The sequence below is a fragment of the Elgaria multicarinata genome, chromosome 16 (genome assembly GCF_023053635.1).
Source record: "Elgaria multicarinata webbii isolate HBS135686 ecotype San Diego chromosome 16, rElgMul1.1.pri, whole genome shotgun sequence".
NCBI lineage: Eukaryota > Metazoa > Chordata > Lepidosauria > Squamata > Anguidae > Elgaria > Elgaria multicarinata.
This window is the reverse complement of record NC_086186.1, coordinates 2188396-2209448: the sequence shown is the minus strand read 5'-3', so window position 1 is coordinate 2209448 and position 21053 is coordinate 2188396. Positions and strand designations below refer to the sequence as shown.

Below are 21053 nucleotides of genomic sequence, written 5' to 3'. Positions count from 1 at the left end.
TCTCCTGATACTTCAACAAAATTCTTAATTCGTAGTGTAGATCGTCGATTCTGGTCTTCTAATTGGATCAGCCTTTTCTCTTGATCCTCAAACTGTACATTACAACTTTTTTCAAAGACATCTTGCTGTTTCTCCAGTAAATTTACTCCTGCTTCTAGTGTCTTTATGCTCCTGTCATTCTGAGCAATCTTGCCAGCTAACACATCCATTCTTTTGTCTGCCTTTTCCGCATGTTCATCCATTTTTAAAAAAAGAGTGCCGTTGTTTGCTAATATGAAGCTCCTGATTTCATCCATAGTAGCTGGCTCCTTGCCAGCTTTTGTCGCCATCTTGTCACTCACACTACTATCTGCGTCCTCTTCCGAGGACCCAGACACTTTTTCAAGGCGACCGAGATTATGATTTGAGGGACGTTTACGGCGTTGCCAGGTAGCTTTTTCAACTTTTTTTTTTTGGTTTCCTAATGTTCGGCATAGGGCATAAATTAGTTGCTTAATGTTCTGGGTAACAATCAAAACAGTCTCTCATTCCATCCAAGTAAACAACTTCTCTCACTCACTGCTTTCTGATGGTTAAATTTATTACCAATTACTCACTCCACACAGATAAGGAGTGATATATCACAGCAATTTAACTCAGCAGTCGCTGGAAGAGGTCCAACAATAACAGATTCTTTACTTTCGCTTTACACTCTTCGCTCAGACAAACTGAATTGCTGAGCCCAGAGGCCGCGCTGATTTCCCCACTCCGTATACAGATTATACTTTCAAAAAAGCCATCATCACCATCAGTTAAAGGTCATAAACATTTTCATTGATGTTCATTAGAGATTCATGGCCATTTAAATGAGATAATTGAATTTTCGGCTACCCAGTCCGGGAGACTCACAAGAAAGCTTACCAGTACATGGCCGTCAGGCTCCGCCCCCCTGCCTTGTCAATGTTAATGTTCAAAACTGGTAATCTATTCAATCCATTCAAATGTTGATTTACACATGTCGTGCTTCTTCAAGTGTATCATTCCATTTCTCTCTCTGTTTCAGGATATCTGCCCGTAGTTGATCAATGTTCTCCGTTTCCACATCTAATGTGGCATCACGAGATTCTATTACCAAGTTGACCTCATGGATCATTGTGAGAAGTAGGCCCCCTCAAAATCGTAGGCCCATGCCAACTGGGCCCCCACCCCACCCCCTCTGCCCAGCTCTGATCATGATCGGCGTTTCCAATCACAGGAACTCTGTAAGCGCATTCAGCTCAACATGGTTACAGACCCTCTTCAGACCTGCGCACTCAATGCTCTCAGGTCTAAGTGGAGCCCAGGTGCACCCACATCTCCCTATATCCTGTTCCACCCTACATGCAAGCAGCCAGATGCTTGAATAGGGTTTGTGTCCTCATGATATTGCTTATAAATAGGATAATCCCACTAAAATCTAAGTGATGTTATCCTTATTAAAAAGCTGTTAATTGTACTGTTGATTAGGTATGTTGAACTTGAATTCTCACCTGCATCGGGTAAATGGACTGATCAATGAATGGTTTTAAAAGGGTGTTTTATGTCTGAATAAAAATGCAAATTAAACGGATTTCTCTCCATCCCTTTATTTAATATTAATATTCAATCACACAACTGCTAATTGAATATATTTAGCAACCCATGAGCTGGATATGTAGGATTTCAGGCTTATGGCTTTTATACGTGGGGAAGGACAGCTTCCTTCAAATGCCTTAGCAATGCGGTGAGCATTTTTGCTAAGCTGCCCAACCCACGGATAACGCCAATTCCATGTCAGGCAAAGAACTGCATGAACTCCAGTTTCCAATTCAGGATGCTTAAAGCGCCAATTATTATTATTTATTTATTTATATAGCGCCATCAGTGTACATGGTGCTGTACAGAGTAAAACAATAAAATAGCAAAACCCTGTCGCATAGGCTTACATTCTAATAGAATCATAATAAAACAATAAGAAGGGGAAGAGAATGCACCAAACAGGCACAGGGTAGAGTAAAACTAACAGTATAAAAGTAAGATCAAAATCAAGTTCTAAAAGCTTTAGAAAGAAGCTGAGCTTTAAAAACTGCAATTGAACTTGTAGTTCGCAAATGTTCTGGAAGAGCATTCCAGGCATAAGGGGCAGCGGAAGAAAATGGATGAAGCTGAGCAAGGGAAGTAGAGACCCTTGGGCAGGTGAGAAACATGGCATCAGAGGAGTGAAGAGCATGAGCGGGGCAATAGTGTGAGATGAGAGAGGAAAGATAGGAAGGAGCTAGGCTGTGAAAATCTTTGTAGGTCAACAGGAGAAGTTGATCTATTGCTGCAAGCAGAGAGAAGTTCAGAAATAGCCAATTGCTTTCTCATCTCCCTGTCTAAGACCAGATCTACACCAAGCAGGATACAGCAGAATGAAAGCGGCATGTGGTCTGTGTCAACAGGCCCCAACAGTTGTCTGTGCTCTTCAATACTGCTATAAAGCAGTACTGTGGCTCCTGCCTTTTATATACCGCTTTCATAGTGTAATATCCTGCTTGGTGTGGCTCCTGCCTCTTATATACTGATTACATAGTGCTATATCCTGCTTGGTGTAGATCTGGCCTAAGTGCCTATTCCATCCCTTAAGTAGGAAGAGCCGCCAGGGGACCGGCCTTCTTGGCTGCTTTGGCTTAACAGTGCTGCAAATGTTTTCTCCTCCAATCCAGGCCTATAAGATGCACCTGCAAGGGGAAGGGCCGAGCATCTTTAGAGAGCAGAGCTCTTTCAGCTTGGCATCAGTCATGCAAATCCACTTCCTCCACAGCCCTTCCAATGAAATCAATGAGTCTATTCATGCAGCCTTTATCTACTGGCAGCCCCTGGAATAAGGAACTGGCCCTGTCGCATCCCACATTATAGCAGTAAGCAAAAGGAATAAGCAAGATTTATTAACCCACAAAAATATCATTCTGGTGCTACCTTCATGCCCGCTCTTCCGCTTTAGAGTCTAAGGCAGGGGTGGACAGAAGAACACCTGGGGGCCCACAGAAGGCTGGATCAGGACCCCAGACCTGAGGTTTCCTGCCCATGGACTAAGGTGACCCCTTAATCATCCCCCCCCCCCAAAATAAGACATGCATTACCAAAGAATCATAGAATCATAGAATAGCAGAGTTGGAAGAGGCCTCCAAAGCCATCTAGTCCAACCCCCTGCTCAATGCAGGAATCCACCCTAAAGCATCACTGGCAGATGAATCATAGAATAGCAGAGTTGGAAGGGGCCTACAAGGCCATCTAGTCCAATCCCCTGCTCAATGCAGGAATCCACCCTAAAGCATCCCTGACAGATGGTTGTCCAGCTGCCTCTTGAAGGCCTCTAGTGTGGGAGAGCCCACAACCTCCCTAGGTAACTGATTCCACCGTCGCACTGCTCTAACAGTCAGGAAGTTTTTCCTGATGTCCAGCCGGAATCTGGCTTCCTTTAACTCGAGCCCGTTATTCCGTGTCCTGCACTCTGGGAGGATCGAGAAGAGATCCTGGCCCTCCTCTGTGTGACAACCTTTTAAGTATTTGAAGAGTGCTATCATGTCTCCCCTTAATCTTCTCTTCTCCAGGCTAAACAGCCCAGTTCTTTCAGTCTCTCTTCATAGGGCTTTGTTTCTAGACTCCTGATCATCCTAGTTGCCCTCCTCTGAACATGCTCCAGCTTGTCTGCATCCTTCTTGAATTGTGGAGCCCAGAACTGGATGCAATACTCTAGATGAGGCCTAACCAGGGCCGAATAGAGAGGAACCAGGAACTCACGTGATTTGGAAGCTATACTTCTATTAATGCAGCCCAAAATAGCATTGGCCTTTCTTGCAGCCATATCGCACTGTTGGCTCATATTCAGCTTGCGATCTACAACAATTCCAAGATCTTTCTCGTTTGTAGTATTGCTGAGCCAAGTGTCCCCCATCTTGTAACTGTGCATTTGGTTTCTATTCCCTAAATGTAGAACTTGGCATTTATCCCTATTAAATTTCATTCTGTTGTTTTCAGCCCAGCACTCCAGCCTATCAAGATCACTTTGAAGTTTGTTTCTGTCTTCCAGGGTATTAGCTATCCCACCCAATTTGGTGTCATCTGCAAATTTGATCAGCGTTCCCTGCACCTCCTCGTCCAAATCATTAATAAAAATGTTGAAGAGCACTGGGCCCAGGATTGAGCCCTGTGGCACCCCACTCGTTGCCTCTCCCCAGTTTGAGAAGGTTCCATTGATAAGTACTCTTTGAGTCCGATTCTGTAGCCAACTGTGAATCCACCGAATAGTTGTTCCATCTAGCCCACTTTTAGCTAGTTTGTTAATCAGAATATCATGGGGCACTTTGTCAAAAGCTTTGCTGAAGTCAAGACATATGACGTCCACAGCATTCCCACAGTCCACAAGGGAGGTTATCCTATCAAAAAATGAGATCAAATTAGTCTGACAGGATTTGTTCCTGACAAATCCATGTTGGCTTCTAGTAATCACTGCATTGATTTCAAGGTGTTTACAGATTGACTTCTTTATAATCTGCTCCAGAATTTTCCCAGGGATGGATGTCAGACTGACTGGTCTGTAGTTCCCAGGTTCCTCCTTTTTGCCCTTTTTGAAGATAGGGACAACATTAGCCCTCCTCCAGTCGTCCGGCACCTCACCCGTCTTCCATGATTTTGCAAAGATAATAGACAAAGGTTCTGAGAGTTCTTCTGATAGCTCCTTCATTACTCTAGGATGCAGTTCATCGGGACCTGGAGATTTAAACTCATTCAAGGAAATTAGGTGTTTTTTGACCATTTGTTTATCAATCTCAAACTGCAATCCTGCCCCCTCAACTTCTGCTTCACTTTTTCCAGGGGGGTCATAGACCCGCTTTTGGGAGAAGACCGAGGCAAAGTAGGAATTGAGCACTTCAGCCTTTTCTTTGTCATCTATTATCAATTTGCCATCCTCATTAAGCAGTTGAACCACCATTTCTTTCCTCTGCCTTTTACTACTCACGTATCTGAAGAAAGCCTTTTTATTGCTTTTAGCATCCCTCGCTAATCTCAGCTCATTCGCAGCTTTAGCCTTCCTGACGCCATTTCGGCACTTCTGCGCCACTTGTCTGTACTCTTCTTTTGCAGCCTGGCCTTCCTTCCACTTCCTATATGTATCCCTTTTTGTTTTCAGGTCATCTCTAAGCTTTTTGTGGAGCCACATTGGTTTCCTCTGTTGTCTTCTATCTTTTCTCCTTGTTGGAATTGTTTGTAACTGTACCTTTAAAATTTCATTTTTTAAATACTCCCACCCATCCTGCACTCCTTTTCTCATTAGGCTCCCTTGCCACGGGACCTTACTTATTATAGTTCTGAGTTTATTAAAATCAGCTTTCCTAAAATCCAGAGTACGTGTATGGCTACGCTCGACTTTTGTCTCCTTCATAATCAGGAATTCAAGTATGACGTGGTTACTTTCCCCCAGAGTTCCCCTAACTGCCACTTTATCCACTAAGTCATCCCTATTGGTCAATAACAAGTCAAGGATTGCCGATCCTCTAGTTCCTTCCACCACTTTCTGTAGGAGAAAGTTATCACCCATACATGTCAGGAATTTCTTGGAAGGGCTGCTTTTGGCAGTATTGGTCTCCCAACAGATATCAGGGTAATTGAAGTCCCCCATCACTACTACATCACACTTCCTTGAAACACTGGCAATTTGTTTCTCAAAAGTTTCGTCCTCGTCTTCTCCTTAATTGGGTGGTCGGTAGTAGACTCCGATTATCATATTCTTTTTATTCCTAGCCCCATTTATTTTAATCCAGACGCTCTCGACGGGGCTCCCAGTCTGATCCGCCTGTATTTCTGTGCAGGGATAGGTATTTTTAACATATAGTGCAACTCCACCTCCCTTTCTATTTCTTCTGTTCTTTTTGAAGTTATATCCTTCAATTGCTATATTCCAGTCATGGGAGTCATCCCACCAAGTTTCAGTTATACCTATCAAGTCGTATTTGCCTTCATGTAATAAGAGTTCAAGTTCATTCTGTTTGTTTCCCATGCTCTGGGCATTAGTATATAGACATCGAAGACCATGTGTTTTATAGTCTGGCTTTGTTCCTACATTGTTGCAGACACTATTTTGGGACACTGTTGGAGCTGTTCTCTGTACTGTGGTGCATTGGCCTTCATCCATTGTTGCCTCGAAATTTACGTCTCCCACCCCCGTAAGATTCAGTTTAAAGATGGTTGTCCAGCTGCCTCTTGAAGGCCTCTAGTGTGGGAGAGCCCACAACCTCCCTAGGTAACTGATTCCATTGTCGTACTGCTCTAATAGTCAGGAAGTTTTTCCTGATGTCCAGCTGGAATCTGGCTTCCTTTAATTTGAGCCCATTATTCCGTGTCCTGCACTCTGGGAGGATCGAGAAGAGATCCTGGCCCTCCTCTGTGTGACAACCTTTTAAGTATTTGAAGAGTGCTATCATGTCTCCCCTCAATCTTCTCTTCTCCAGGCAAAACATGCCGAGTTGTTTCAGAGACAACAGATTTGTTATCTCTGTTTCAGAGATAACAGGTTTGCATGTACTCATTTATATGCAGATACACATTAAAAAATAATTACTATCATTTAAATAGAAATGCAATATATTCGGACGGTGATCAGGTGATGTGAGCGCCTGTTCAGTTTGCTGAACAGCAGAAGGGTGCCGTTGCATCCCTGATCCTTCTTGGGGGCTTTCCATTGGGACACCTGGTTGGCCACTGTGGGAACAGAATGTTGGACTAGATGGGCCTTCACTCTGGTCCAGCCTCGGGGCTCTCCTTGGTTATTGATGGGCCACTTCACGGCTCCTGTTCTTCTTTCTTAAGAGCTCTTGATCTCCAGACTTGGCGTAGGCAACCCTTCAAAGAAACGGTTCCACCCCACCCGTTTTATGTTCAGAACAATCCTATTAAGAATTAGGTGAGTTAAGAGCACCATCCTATGCACTTGTACTTCCCATCATGCCCCACTCAAGACATACTACTACATGCTGGGAGTAGGACATTTTTCTGGCTAAACTTGGATAGGGTTGCACCCTAAGTCACCCAGGGCAACATGGCTCCCCCCTCCCAAGCAAAACTAGAAGGTAGAATGTGGTGATGTGATAGAAGGGACTGAACCACTTCAGACTGAAGAGGTGGGATCGTATTTTTGAAATGTGCTCCTACCCTTAGAAGTCTCCCAAATCCAAAACCCTACATAGACTATAAAGGGCAGGGCTGCGGCAATCTCTTTTTGCCTGCCATGCATGGACTTGGGAGGAAGAGATCCTTTTGTCTTGATTTTGCTCTGCAACCGTGCAAAACCAAAACCCTTTTTTTGCCAGATTAACCTGTGAGAGATTTCCATGCTAAAATAAAGTCTCACCTCAGCGCAGTACAGATGACCAGATAATTCACAAGCATGTGTATTATTTATAGAAGATATATGTTACATATGTGGTGAGTGAACAGAACTAAGCAGTCACACCAGAAATATCGCATTGAGTATTTTCACACAGGTTCTCCGTTTTGGATTTGGGGGCTAATCAAAACGGCCTTCCAAGATACACCAGCGTCCTCACTGCCGGCTTCTTAGGTAGAGAGTGAATATGGTTCTATTTAAGCAGGTAGCTTTAGAATTTATTGTGTATTCTGTTGCTGTTGAAACTACTGTTAGCTTTTGCTAGTTTTTCTTTAAGGTTCGTTTTACATTTTTCTTTATTGAGTATAAATGTAGTTTTACCTGATTCATCCCAAAAATGGCACAAACAAAAAATAGGGCATTTGAGTGTTCAAGTGTTTTGAAGTGACTAGTTTTTACTTAAATACAATACACTTTCTAAAGCTATATCATTACAGTAAAAATAAATGCTATCTAGATGCAAAAATAAGATTCCCAGATTGTATAAATACCTTCTACAGAAGTTAATATACACAGAAGCCTTACAAATAAGGTTTTAGTTCGCCTGAATATTCATTCAGAAGAATTATTATGAACATGAAACCAGACAAACATTTTCTCCTTGTTTTTGCTCGTTTCAAAAATATTAACACGAACTAGTGGCAATTATCTAATGCTGTCAAATCTTTGCATTTTCAAGTATGAACATAAAATATGAACATTAAAGGCTCCCATTCTTGATGAAAAGATACAAGGTTTGTAGTACCAAAATTATGGAGGCTAAAACATCAAAGGCAATGTACAAAGAAACTCAGGAATGGAAGAAAAAAACAACAGCTGCAGACAACGGTATATTGCAGCAATGCACACGTTTTGTATTACTTTCAAAACTGAAAACCATTAAAAACCCAATTCTGGAACAAAGAAGCGAAGAAGAATCTCTTGAAACTAAAGTTCTTCGTGGTAGAAACTTTCATCGTGGAGCTGCCTGCCATAATCAGTGGCTTCACTATTGAGAAACAGATCCTGATTCCTAAGGATCTCTGCCTCTGTCAGTTTTTTGTTGCCATCCAGGTCCATTTCTTCGATAAGGTGGGCAGCCTGTAAGTAAAAAATAATAATAATTTGATATGAGAACTGATCACCAGTTCTTGCTTCAAGCTATAATCCTAAACCCAGCTACCTGTAAGGAAGCTGCAATTAATTCAATGGGGCAGAATAGGATTGTGATGTCAGTTTATGTTCAATTGTAGCCATTACACTGAAGTAGCCCCACATAAGTTCAATAGCACTGGCTTCCACCTGTATGTTTAGAATCACGGCCTTAGCTTCCATTATGGCTGAAAAAACATTCACTTTTTTCTTGTATTCATGATTATGTTTATTTCATTTTAACATCTGGCTTTGAAAAAACGGAGCAGTACTAATTAGCAACTTTAATTGTACTTATGACTGTCTTCAAACCACTTATAGAAAGCCCATTTGTGTACACGTAATTACTGCTAAGAGGCTTGAAGGCAACAGTCTGTCCTCCCCATTAGCTTCTGGAACTAATATCAAAATCCTCGTAGATTAAAATTGCTTCTGTATATTTTATATAGCATCATCATCTCTCGGAGTAACTGCATAGCTTTTGCACACCAATGGCATGGTTTTGCTTTTCCATTGACAGTTTTCTACTTTGTTTTATATATGTGGGTACCAGGACACTGTATGCACATGGATACAACCTGGGTTTTCCAAGCGTATCCTCACATCGGAACCCTTCCCTCATCTTCCCATTTTACAAGCCACAACAGTGTTTCTGTAGACAGACAGCCAATGCCACGGTTTAAAAAAAAGACTCATCAGAGTATCCAGATAAAAAAAGTCACTGCCCACAATCCAAGCCTCTCCATTTGCTTCTGGAACACATATCAAATTCCTTGTAGAAACAAATAGCTGATTTACAAGCTTTTCCTAACATTCCCGCTTCAATACAAAATACGCTTTCTGTTACTCCTACAGAACTGTTGCATGTTATAGAAAAATAAAATGTTGCAGAAAAGGAGACGCCAAAGTCACTTCTGCATTCCTGGATGACCAGGTTAAAAACTCCTGTCCTGAGTGTTAAAAATCTCATCAATGGATTCCAAGGCGGACTTAAAAATATAGGCGACTGTGTGATGGATTCTAGCCAAGAAGGCCTTGAACACTCTCACCTCCTCCTGAGCAATACCCTCGTTATTGGGCACTACCCAACTTAACAGCTCTTTAGGGTTGAGTTTTCCATCTTTATCCTTGTCATAATCATGTTGAAACCGATCCTTCTCAACGACTATCCATTCTGGATCTTCGCTGGCAGCTAAAAACAATTTTTACATATTTAAATCTTTGTTTTTTGGTCAATGCACTCACAGCTTCCAAACATTTGATGTTAAAGAAATCCATTAAAGTATTAATTTTGAATAAAGAGAACAGATTTTAAAGCACACCGTTTACATACCCTCAATTAAAAACAAAACTCATTTTAATAGTGCATTATTTCTGTACTTGTATCTATGTCAAGAAATATACCCAGGACAGCTATATCACCAGTTAAAATAAAATTGGAGACCTGGTCATATTTTCTCCCTAAAATTATTATTATTATTATTATTATTATTATTATTATTATTATTATTATTATTTATTTATATAGCACCATCAATGTACATGGTGCTGTACAGATAACACAGTAAATAGCAAGACCCTGCCGCATAGGCTTACAATCTAATAAGTTGTAGTAAACAATAAAGAGGGAAGGAGAATGCAAACAGGCACAGGGAAGTGTAAACAGGCACCGGGTAGGGTGAAGCTAACAGTATAGCTTCGGCTATTGGGCGGTATAAAAATGTAATAAATAAATAAAAATAAATAAATAAATAGAGTCAGAACAAACTCAATATTTGAAGGCTATAGGGAAAAGAAAAGTTTTTAGCTGAGTTTTAAAAGCAGTGATTGAGTTTGTAGTTCTCAAGTGTTCTGGAAGAGCGTTCCAGGCGTAAGGGGCAGCAGAAGAAAAAGGACGGAGCCGAGTAAGGGAAGTGGAGGTCCTTGGGCAGGCGAGAAGCATGGCATCAGAGGAGCGGAGAGCACGAGCGGGGCGATAGTGTGAGATGAGAAAGGAGAGATAGGCAGGAGCTAGACCGTGAAGAGCTTTGAAGGTCAGCAGGAGAAGTTTATATTGGATTCTGGAGTGAATTGGAAGCCAATGAAGAGATTTCATTGGAGTGACCTGGTCAGAGCGGCGGGCCAAGAAGATGATCTTAGCGGCAGAGTGGTGGACAGAGACCAGCGGACTGATGTGAGACGAAGGAAGGCCAGAGAGAAGAAGGTTGCAGTAGTCCAACCGAGAGATAACCAGTGCGTGAACGAGAGTCTTGGCAGAAGGGACAGACAAAAATGGTCGAATCCTGGCAATATTATACAGGAAGAAACGACAGGATTTAGCTACTGCCTCGATGTGAGGAGTAAAGGAGAGTGAGGAGTCAAATATAAAGCCAAGACTATGAGCTTCCTTGACCGGAGTAAGCGTGACATCGTTGACAGTAAGAGAGAATGAGAGGTGAGGAGAAGGTTTAGGAGGAAAAACAAGCAGTTCAGTTTTTGCCATATTAAGTTTCAAACGACGATGAAGCAGCCGTTTGAGTATCAGATGGAACTGTTATAATATTGGTCCAAAAAGTATTAGAAATAGTTACGATATGCTGTACAATTGAACCCTTTGCTATTTCTCCAAACATATACTGATGACAGCATGTTGTTGTTTATTCGTTCAGTCGTTTCCGACTCTTCGTGACTTCATGGACCAGCCCACGCCAGAGTTTTCTGTCGGCCGTTGCCACTCCTAGCTCCCCCAAGGTCAAGTCTGTCACCTCCAGAATATCATCCATCCATCTTGCCCTTGGTCGGCCCCTCTTCCTTTTGCCTTCCACTTTCCCTAGCATCAGCCTCTTCTCCAGGGTGTCCTGTCTTCTCATTATGTGGCCAAAGTACTTCAGTTTTGCCTTTAATACCATTTCCTCAAGTGAGCAGTCTGGCTTTATTTCCTGGAGTATGGACTGGTTTGATCTTCTTGCAGTCCACGGCACTCTCAGAATTTTCCTCCAACACCACAGTTCAAAAGCATCTATCTTCCTTCGCTCAGCCTTCCTTATGGTCCAGCTCTCACAGCCATAGGTTACTACGGGGAATACCATTGCTTTAACTATGCGGACCTTTGTTGTCAGTGTGGTGTCTCTGCTCTTAACTATTTTATCAAATTTGTCATTGCTCTCCTCCCAAGAAGTAAACGTCTTCTGATTTCCTGTCTGCAGTCAGCGTCTGCAGTAATCTTTGCGCCCAGAAATACAAAGTCTGTCACTGCCTCCACATTTTCTCCCTCTATTTGCCAGTTATCAATCAAGCTGGTTGCCATAATCTTGGTTTTTTTGAGGTTTAACTGCAACCCAACTTTTGCACTTTCTTCTTTCACCTTTGTCATAAGGCTCCTCAGCTCCTCCTCGCTTTCAGCCATCAAAGTGGTGTCATCTGCATATCTGAGATTGTTAATGTTTCTTCCTGCGATTTTAACTCCATTCTTGGATTCGTCAAGCCCAGCACATCGCATGATGTGTTCTGCATACAAGTTGAATAGGTAAGGTGAGAGTATACAACCCTGCTGTACTCCTTTCCCAATCTTAAACCAGTCCGTTGTTCCGTGGTCTGTTCTTACTGTTGCTACTTGTTCGTTATACAGATTCCTCAGGAGGCAGACAAGATGACTTGGTATCCCCATACCATCAAGAACTTGCCACAGTTTGTTATGATCCACACAATCAAAGGCTTTAGAATAGTCAATAAAACAGAAATAGATGTTTTTCTGGAACTCCCTGCGGATATTCTGGAACTCCAGCGGATATTGGCAATTTGGTCTCTAGTTCCTCTGCCTTTTCTAAACCCAGCTTGTACATCTGGCAATTCTTGCTCCATGAATTGCTGGAGTCTACCTTGCAGGATCTTGAGCATTACCTTGCTGGCATGTGAAATAAGTGCCACTGTACGATAGTTGGAACATTCTTTAGTGTTTCCCTTTTTTGGTATGGGGATATAAATTGATTTTTTTCCAGTCTGATGGCCATTCTTGTGTTTTCCAAATTTGCTGGCATATGGCATGCATTACCTTGACAGCATCATCTTGCAATATTTTAAACAGTTCAGCTGGGATACCGTCGTCTCCTGCTGCCTTGTTATTAGCAATGCTTCTTAAGGCCCATTCGACCTCACTCTTCAGGATGTCTGGCTCTAACTCACTGACCACACCGTCTGAGCTATCCCCGATATTATTATCCTTCCTATACAGATCTTCCGTATATTCTTGCCACCTTTTCTTGATCTCTTCTGTTTCTGTTAGGTCCTTGCCATCTTTGTTTTTGATCATACCCATTTTTGCCTGGAATTTACCTCCGATGTTTCTAATTTTCTGGAAGAGGTCTCTTGTCCTTCCTGTTCTATTGTCTTCTTCCACTTCCGCACATTGCTTGTTTAAAAATAATTCCTTATCTCTTCTGGCTAACCTCTGGAATTTTGCATTTAATTGGGTATATCTCCCCCTATCACTGTTGCCTTTTGCTTTCCTTCTTTCTTGGGCTACTTCCAGTGTCTCAGCAGACAGCCATCTTGCCTTCTTGGTTTTCTTTTTCTTTGGGACGATTTTTGTTGCCACCTCTTGGACAATGTTGCGAACTTCTGTCCATAGTTCTTCCGGGACCCTATCTACTAAATCTAGTCCCTTAAATCTATTCTTCACTTCCACTGCATATTCATTAGGAATATTAGTGAGCTCATATCTAACTGATCTGTGGGTCTTCCCTATTCTCTTTAGTTTGATTCTAAATTGTGCAATAAGAAGTTCATGATCTGAACTACAGTCAGCTCCAGGTCCTGTTTTTACTGTCTGTATAGAGGTCCGCCACCTTTGGCTGCAAAGGATGTAGTCAATCTGATTTCGGTGTCGGCCATCTGGTGAAGTCCATGTATAAAGCCGTCTTTTCGGTTGTTGGAAGAGAGTGTTTGTCATGCACAGTGAGTTGTCCTGGCAGAATTCTATCAGCCTATGTCCCGCTTCATTTTGTTCTCCTAGACCATGCTTACCTGTAATTCCAGATGTCATTTGACTGCCCACTTTAGCGTTCCAGTCTCCTGTAATGAAAATAACATCTCTTTTTGGTGTATTATCCAGTAGGTGCTGCAGATCCTCATAGAACTGATCTACTTCTGCTTCTTCAGCAACTGTGGTTGGGGCATATATTTGGATCACTGTGATGTTAAATGGCTTACCCTGAATTCGAATGGAGATCATTCTATCATTTTTTGGATTGTATCCAAGCACTGCTTTAGCCACTTTATTATTAATTATGAAGGCTACTCCATTTCTTCTGTGATCCTCTTGTCCACAGTAGTAGATCTGGTGGTGATCTGATGTGAAGTGGCCCATTCCAGTCCATTTCAGTTCACTGACACCCAATATATCTATATTTAATCTTGACATCTCACCAATAACCACATCCAATTTGCCCTGGCTCATAGATCTTACATTCCAGGTTCCTATGGTGTGTTGATCTTTAGAACATCGGATTCGTCGTTCACCACCAGCACTGTCGGCCGCTAGCCGTCCTTTCGGCTTTGAGCTAGCTGCGTCATCACATCTGGGGCTAGTTGAACTTATCCTCTGTTCCTCCTCAGTAGCATTTTGACCATCTTCCGACCTGGGGGTCCCATCTTCCGATAGTATATCAACATATCTCTGGTTGTACTGATCCATTTAGTTTTCATGGCAAGAATACTGGGGTGGGTTGCCATTACCTTCCCCAGGGATCGTATTTAGCCTGACCTCTCTACCATGACCTTCCCGTCTTGGGTATCCCTTCACGGAAAATACAGACACTAAAAGGATATTTAGAATAGCTCCGAAGGCAAAACCAAGAAGTTATATTCAGATTAAAGAAAAGACAAAAAGATGGGATTGATTATATTAAAACTAGACACACTATATTAACTTCTGCAATGTTAATCAATTGCAAGCTAATGTACAACGGTGCTTTGACATGTTATGATTAATAACAAGCAATCATAAAGTGGAGGGGGGGAGTTGTGTGGAGGACACCTGGGTATAGTATTTCTGTTTACAAAATGTAAAATCTGGGGCCCTGGCAGTAGATGCACTTTGAAAATAAAACCGATAACATTTCTGACCTCCGCCCCCTTCGCACTCACTTGGATCTCTTCTGTAGTCACCAAGGAACTCTTCCAGGCTCACAAATCCATCACCACTTTTATCGTGTTCTTCCAAAGCCTCCTGAATTACGAACTCCTAGTGGGTGAGATATGAGATCGATCAGGTAATACTGGTCCATTAACGAATACTGTAGGGTAGATAAAGAATCCTGCACATTTTTGTGGAGGCTTTTATCTAAACGAGGTGGGCTGAGTTCCAAGGAAAATACAAGACACTAGAATAGGTGTACAATGTGCTGCTGAGGACTTGCTCAGGTTGAACTAGATGCTTTGTACTAAGAACAGACATAGAATTGTGAACCGCCCAGAGAGCTTCGGCTATTGGGCGGTATAAAAATGTAATAAATAAATAAATAAATAAATAAATAGAATTTATGCACTTTGGGGAAATAAGCGCATCTTATGTTTACAATGCTCACCGACATCATTGTGAGGCTTAGCTTAGTGCTCAGATTTACACCACTGTACTGGAAATATATGACAAATCCCAATAAATAACGGGAAACATGATTTAAATCAACCTTTCTTTCTTTCTTTTTTTGCTGATTTATAGCCTTGATTTAAATGGCCTTGATTTTAAATTGATCCATCCTGTTTGTAACATCTGTATTTCTATGTCTGAGCAACCAAATCTGGGATAACAGGTCCTTAAAACCACAGAGTGACACCAATGCACAAAAGATATATTTCTATTACTCTACGCTGGGATTCAATCATATTATCTGAGCAAATAGGGCTTAGTGTTCTACTTGTGCTTTAAAAAACAAGCAAGCTAACAACTGATGAACTGATCTAAGGTACATTTGATAGAATATCCACTATCACCTAAACTTTCCCAACGCTTAAAATCCACATTTATGTACAGCCCAGTAATGAATCTTCAGGTCAAAGGAGAAGCAGTTTTTACACAAAGAGAAATCCATACTTTGACCCAAAAGCAGCCCTGCGGCAACGTACAAAAAGTGCTTCCTAGATTATCTCAAAACTTGCCTTCATGTATTCTGCTTCCTCGGGATGTTCAAATGCAATGAATTCATCCAGATTCAGGCCAGAAATCCCATCCCAGTTGGCCTTTTCAAACCTTTTCTTGTCTTTTAAATGGAGCTTATAAAACAGTTTGGAGAAGAACAGTTAAATTGAACTGCGGAGAGAAGCCGTATCATATTCATCAGCTTCATACTGCATTCTGCCTTTGATTTGATTAAAATAAACTATTACAATTGATCCTTTACATGCTAAAAGGAGTCTATGCTTAAATTAAAGCACTTTACACAAATACCTTTATAGAACAGCTTCTGAAGGGTAGTTGTGTTAAGACTGTCCCAACAGGAACAAGAAAAGACTAACCGATTTATTGTGGAATAAACCTTTGTGGACTGGAGCCCCGATTCATCGCAACACACGGTGTTCTTCTCATTCTTGCATTTCATGGTCATTTGGGCCCACAGCTAACTTTTTTTTTCCTTCTAGGCTTGTGGGTATGAAATATTTTAAATAAATAGGAAGATAAACATCAAAGGAGGATAACACTTCAATGTACCTGATGAAATGTCTGCAAAACTTTATGCCACAATAACAGTACAATGCTGTACATATCTACTCAGAAGTAAGATGGGCTGAAAACAACAGAATGAAATTTAATAGGGATAAATGCCAAGTTCTACATTTAGGGAATAGAAACCAAATGCACAGCTACACTTGGCTCAGCAATACTACAAACGAGAAAGATCTTGGAATTGTTGTAGATCGCAAGCTGAATATGAGCCAACAGTGCGATATGGCTGCAAGAAAGGCCAATGCTATTTTGGGCTGCATTAATAGAAGTATAGCTTCCAAATCACGTGAGGTACTGGTTCCTCTCTATTCGGCCCTGGTTAGGCCTCATCTAGAGTATTGTGTCCAGTTCTGGGCCCCACAATTCAAGAAGGATGCAGACAAGCTGGAGCGTGTTCAGAAGAGGGCAACCAGGATGATCAGGGGTCTAGAAACAAAGCCCTATGAAGAGAGACTGAAAGAACTGGGCATGTTTAGCCTGGAGAAGAGAAGATTGAGGGGAGACATGATAGCACTCTTCAAATACTTAAAAGGTTGTCTCACAGAGGAGGGCCAGGATCTCTTCTCGATCCTCCCAGAGTGCAGGACACGGAATAACGGGCTCAAGTTAAAGGAAGCCAGATTCCGGCTGGACATCAGGAAAAACTTCCTGACTGTTAGAGCAGTGCGACGGTGGAATCAGTTACCTAGGGAGGTTGTGGCCTCTCCCACACTAGAGGCCTTCAAGAGGCAGCTGGACAACCATCTGTCAGGGATGCTTTAGGGCGGATTCCTGCATTGAGCAGGGGGTTGGACTAGATGGCCTTGTAGGCCCCTTCCAACTCTGCTATTCTATGATTCTATAAGATCAACTTAGTTTACTTCCAGGTAAATGAGGCTAGGATTAATTTCACTTTTAAACCATGTTTAAACATTTAGGAAATGTTCAATGGGAATAATCTCCATTGAACTCAACAGGACTTATTTCTGAGTAGCTGTTTATATTAATTGCGCTGTTAAGACACCAATTCCTGTTGAAATATAGACAATTTCGCATCAATAGATTTATGAATGCTACAAGAAATACTTATGAATCTAAGTTCATAAGTTTAAAGCTATTACACCATTTACAAACATGATAAAAACCATTAACACCTCTTATAAAGTGTCCAACCATTTCTGATAATTTATTGCTCACTCTTTAGTGGTTGGACATTATATTGGTCAGTCTTCAGAACTGTTTACCCCTTTAAGATGTTCCTTCAAACAATGATGCAATTTTAAAGTAATATTAACTTATGCTAGCAACAAATACTTTTTGCCATCAGTTCTTGCATTGTACATTTTAATACTATTTTGGAAAGAGCTGCAATTTGATGATGCGGCAAAGTTTTCATGTCAAACTGTTTTTTAACATTAGTTTTAAAAGCATGTTGGGAATTGACTAAAATGAGCTGCTGAGAATGAAACTAACCAGAAAACTCCAGTGTTTGCACATGTTATGTACACATGTCTCTGGACCTTACAATTATTTTGCAACGAAGTTCATAGAGATCATCTTATGTTTTCCTAGGTAATTTGTTAATAATTTGAGTTTAAAGCTGCTAGGTTTCAACATGAAGTCATCTCAAAGAACACACACATACACTAGAAGAGGCTTTCTTCCTCTACTCCCATATACAAGAGGGAATGTTTCTTCAACAAGGGCACATAATTTCCAACTATTATAAATACTCATATTAAAAATAAATTAAAACTTTTTAAAAACTCTGCTGTCTGTTAAATCAAAACGTTTTCCAAATCAATCAGCTGAATGTTGCAGCTCATGATATATATATATATATATATATATATATATATATATATTCCTTCTGTAAAGCTGATTAGCAAGGAGAGCAGAACTCTCTCAGACTTTAGACTTCCCTTGTGACATTCTTGCCCATAAGGCTGGGCTATGACTGAAGAAAGCAAGGGTAAATAAATTGAGAAAAAGGTTTCAGGGTTAGAGCTACCTGACAGCATCTTTGTATCTTACCTGCCGGAAAGATTCTTCTTCCGTGTCTTCCAAAGTTGTATCATCATCAAAGTCTATTACGCGATCATACATTTGAATATTGTATTCTTCCCAGGATACGTATCCATCACCATCTTTATCATATTCACCAAACTGTTGCTTGGCATCTTGAACAACATAATGCTTAAAAGATTGCTGGATCCATGAACTTAGCTCAGCTGTAAAGATTCCCCAAAATACAATTAGGTGAAGTGATTTCTTCCAAATAAATATTAAGAAAAAGCCAGTATTTTCTAGGTTGCTTTAAATTAAAAACAGACACAATCCTTTTTATCTCTATACCAAATGCTACTCGAAAAAAGGCTGTGCAGCTTTACAAATATATAAAAATAACCATACTAGCTGGCCAGGGTGAAATTGTGAGCTACTGAACTATCCAATTGCCCTCAAACTGAGATATGAAGGGAAACACCTTTGTTGGCAAATTTCAACCTAAGTCTGTAACACATATATTCCTGCCAGCACTTCGAAGTACATGTTAATGTTAGGGTATTTCATTCAGGGCCTTGCAGAGCGTCAGACGTATGAACCATGCTACTGTACCCAAACCTTTATTTTGTTATTAATGCAGGAACAAGGAATATCTAAAAGTTCCTATTTTCATTTTATAAATAGCTAACAAGATTCTGTTACTGCCTACTGCAAGTAGTCCCCCCCACACACACACACCAGTGTATGGACTTCCTCATGAATAGTTAGCAATTTCTCTTTTTTATAATATATACATCTGTCATACCTTCTGTGAGGAAGCCGTCAGTGTCCACGTCAATTTTCTTTATAATACCTTTCAACCTTTTCTGTTGCTCATCTGGATTCAGTTTGGCAAAGTCTTCCAATTCTTCCTTTGGAAGGAAAGAGAAACCATAAAAATGGGAACATAATCTGGGTATCTTATTTTTCTCATCATGCAGCTGGACAGATGTTTTCATATCTTCAGACCCACAAAATGACCAGTTACGGCTCACTAAAAGAAACTGCATGAGAGATGGGGCCCCAACCCTACTCTGTTGCAACTGCCTTACTATGAAGACTAAAATCGTATGCTTGTGAGAAAGTTAAGTGTGTGTTTAAAAATAACGGGCTAGGGAGGTTTATAGGGTATATGAAGAGGTTCACTAGTGTTATGATCCGAAGCAGACACATCGCCATAATGGGGCTGTAGAAGCAGTGGTTCTGCTAAGTGTGGCAAAGCAAGAGCTGGCCAGATTTGTCCCAAAAGGACAAAACTCAACCTATGGAAATGTTTTTGTGCACAAGGCTCCACTGCCACAAATGGGACCTATGGTTCATTTCAATAAAGCTTGTGCAGCATAATCTATTGCAGTGTAAACAACAGAGTCCTGTGACAAATTAGGATGCAATCCTATGCTTCTTTCTACTGGGGGGAGGAAGGCTAGCAAGTTGTAGGACTTTCCCCCTTTCTAAACATAGGTAGCATCGCATCCTTAAAGCCGAACCACATTATTCTAGATAAGCTTTGGGGGGTCTGTACAGCCCACTTCATCAGGCGCATGGCACGATGTCGTGTCTTTAGGGATCTTGAGTTAACATTAGGTACATTCTTCTTTTTGTTGCCATTTGTTAATTTTATTCCGAAGTAAAATAAAAGTTCATTGGTGTGGGGGGAGAAAAGAGGGGTGGCCACGTGTGGGAAAGGGTCATTGGATTGGAGTGGGGGTCTCCCCACTCTCCTGTGAAATGGGTGCAAACCCCCTCCGCCACCCCTGCTCCTCCACAGGCCGTGGCGAAAGCCCCGTAGATCCCCTACTCTAGGGTGACAGTATGAAAAGGACTGGGCTCCTGTATCTTTAACAGTTGTATTGAAAAGGGAATTTCAGCAGGTGTCATTTGTATCTATGGGGAACCTGGTGAAATTCCCTCTTCATCACAACAGTTAAAGCTGCAGGAGCCCTGCCCTCTTTTAAATCTGGTCACTTTAGTATAGCTCCTGCAGCTTTAACTGCTGTGAAAAGGGGATTTCACCAGGTGCTGCATGCATACCAATGACACCTGCTGAAATCCCCTTTTCTATGCAACTGTGAAAGATGCAGGAGCCCTGTCCTCCTTTCCATAGGGTCACCCTACCCTACTCGGCGCAGCCTCCCCGGAGTGAACGGGGCTCCAGCGAGGCGAGGCGAAGGCAGGCCTCCCTCCCTACCCCCCCCCCCGGGCCCACGCGGCGTGGGGCCGGTGGTGTCGAATGCGGCCCTTCTCTACCCCGGTCCCTCCCCGGGCTGGGGCCCTCCGGGTGGCGGATGCTGGGACTTGCAGTCCGGCGCACTCCCCCGGCCCTCACCTGGCCTCCCAGCAGCGCCTTCCGGTCGTAGTCCGGCCCGTGCTCGCCGTCGCCGTGCTGCCGCTCGCCCAGCCCGCCTCCCGCCGCACCGAGGCCCCGCAGCAGAAGGCCCAGGCCCAGCAGCAGCGGCGGAGGCGGCCTCATGGCGGCTGAGGGGGCACGCGAGCGCCGCGCGGCCGACGAGGTGGAGCCGAAGCCGGGTGGCGGCGCTGTGGCCCGGCCCGCCTCAGGCGCCTCCCCTCGGCCCTCGCCAAGGCCCGGCCGCCGCCTCAGCAGCCGTTGGCTCCGCCCTGGCAGGCGGGGAGAGCGGCCCTGGTTTGTTTGTTTATCTTAGGGTGACCCTATGAAAAGGAGGACAAGGCTCCTGCATCTTTAACAGTTGTACTGAAAAGGGAATTTCAGCAGGTGTCATTGGTATATATGGGGAACCTGGTGAAATTCCCTCTTCATCA

The 21053-nt window shown here is 42.3% G+C and overlaps 1 protein-coding gene across 1 annotated transcript; it reads right to left on the bottom strand.

The window, feature by feature from the left end:
• Positions 1–7781: 7781 nt before the first annotated feature.
• On the bottom strand, positions 7782–20750 carry RCN2 (reticulocalbin 2). The gene is made up of 7 exons (XM_063142338.1): positions 20602–20750; positions 19042–19147; positions 18267–18463; positions 15689–15802; positions 14678–14774; positions 9604–9746; positions 7782–8503 (listed from the first exon to the last, which is right to left on the bottom strand). Exons 1-7 carry the CDS (start codon positions 20743–20745, stop codon positions 8351–8353), a joined length of 954 nt encoding a protein of 317 aa, XP_062998408.1. The 5' UTR covers positions 20746–20750; the 3' UTR covers positions 7782–8350.
• Between the last annotated feature and the right edge of the window lie 303 nt (positions 20751–21053).

What these genes read in the sequence shown, in the direction of transcription:
- RCN2 (XM_063142338.1), bottom strand. Translation starts at nt 20,745, where the DNA reads ATGAGGCCGCCTCCGCCGCTGCTGCTGGGCCTGGGCCTTCTGCTGCGG. An exon ending in AAGAAGAATCTTTCCGGCAG is followed by an intron (nt 15,803 to 18,266) that starts GTAAGATACAAA and finishes CTGTTTTATAAG; the next exon opens with CTCCATTTAAAAGACAAGAA. An exon ending in AGGGTATTGCTCAGGAGGAG is followed by an intron (nt 8,504 to 9,603) that starts GTGAGAGTGTTC and finishes TTTTACTTACAG; the next exon opens with GCTGCCCACCTTATCGAAGA.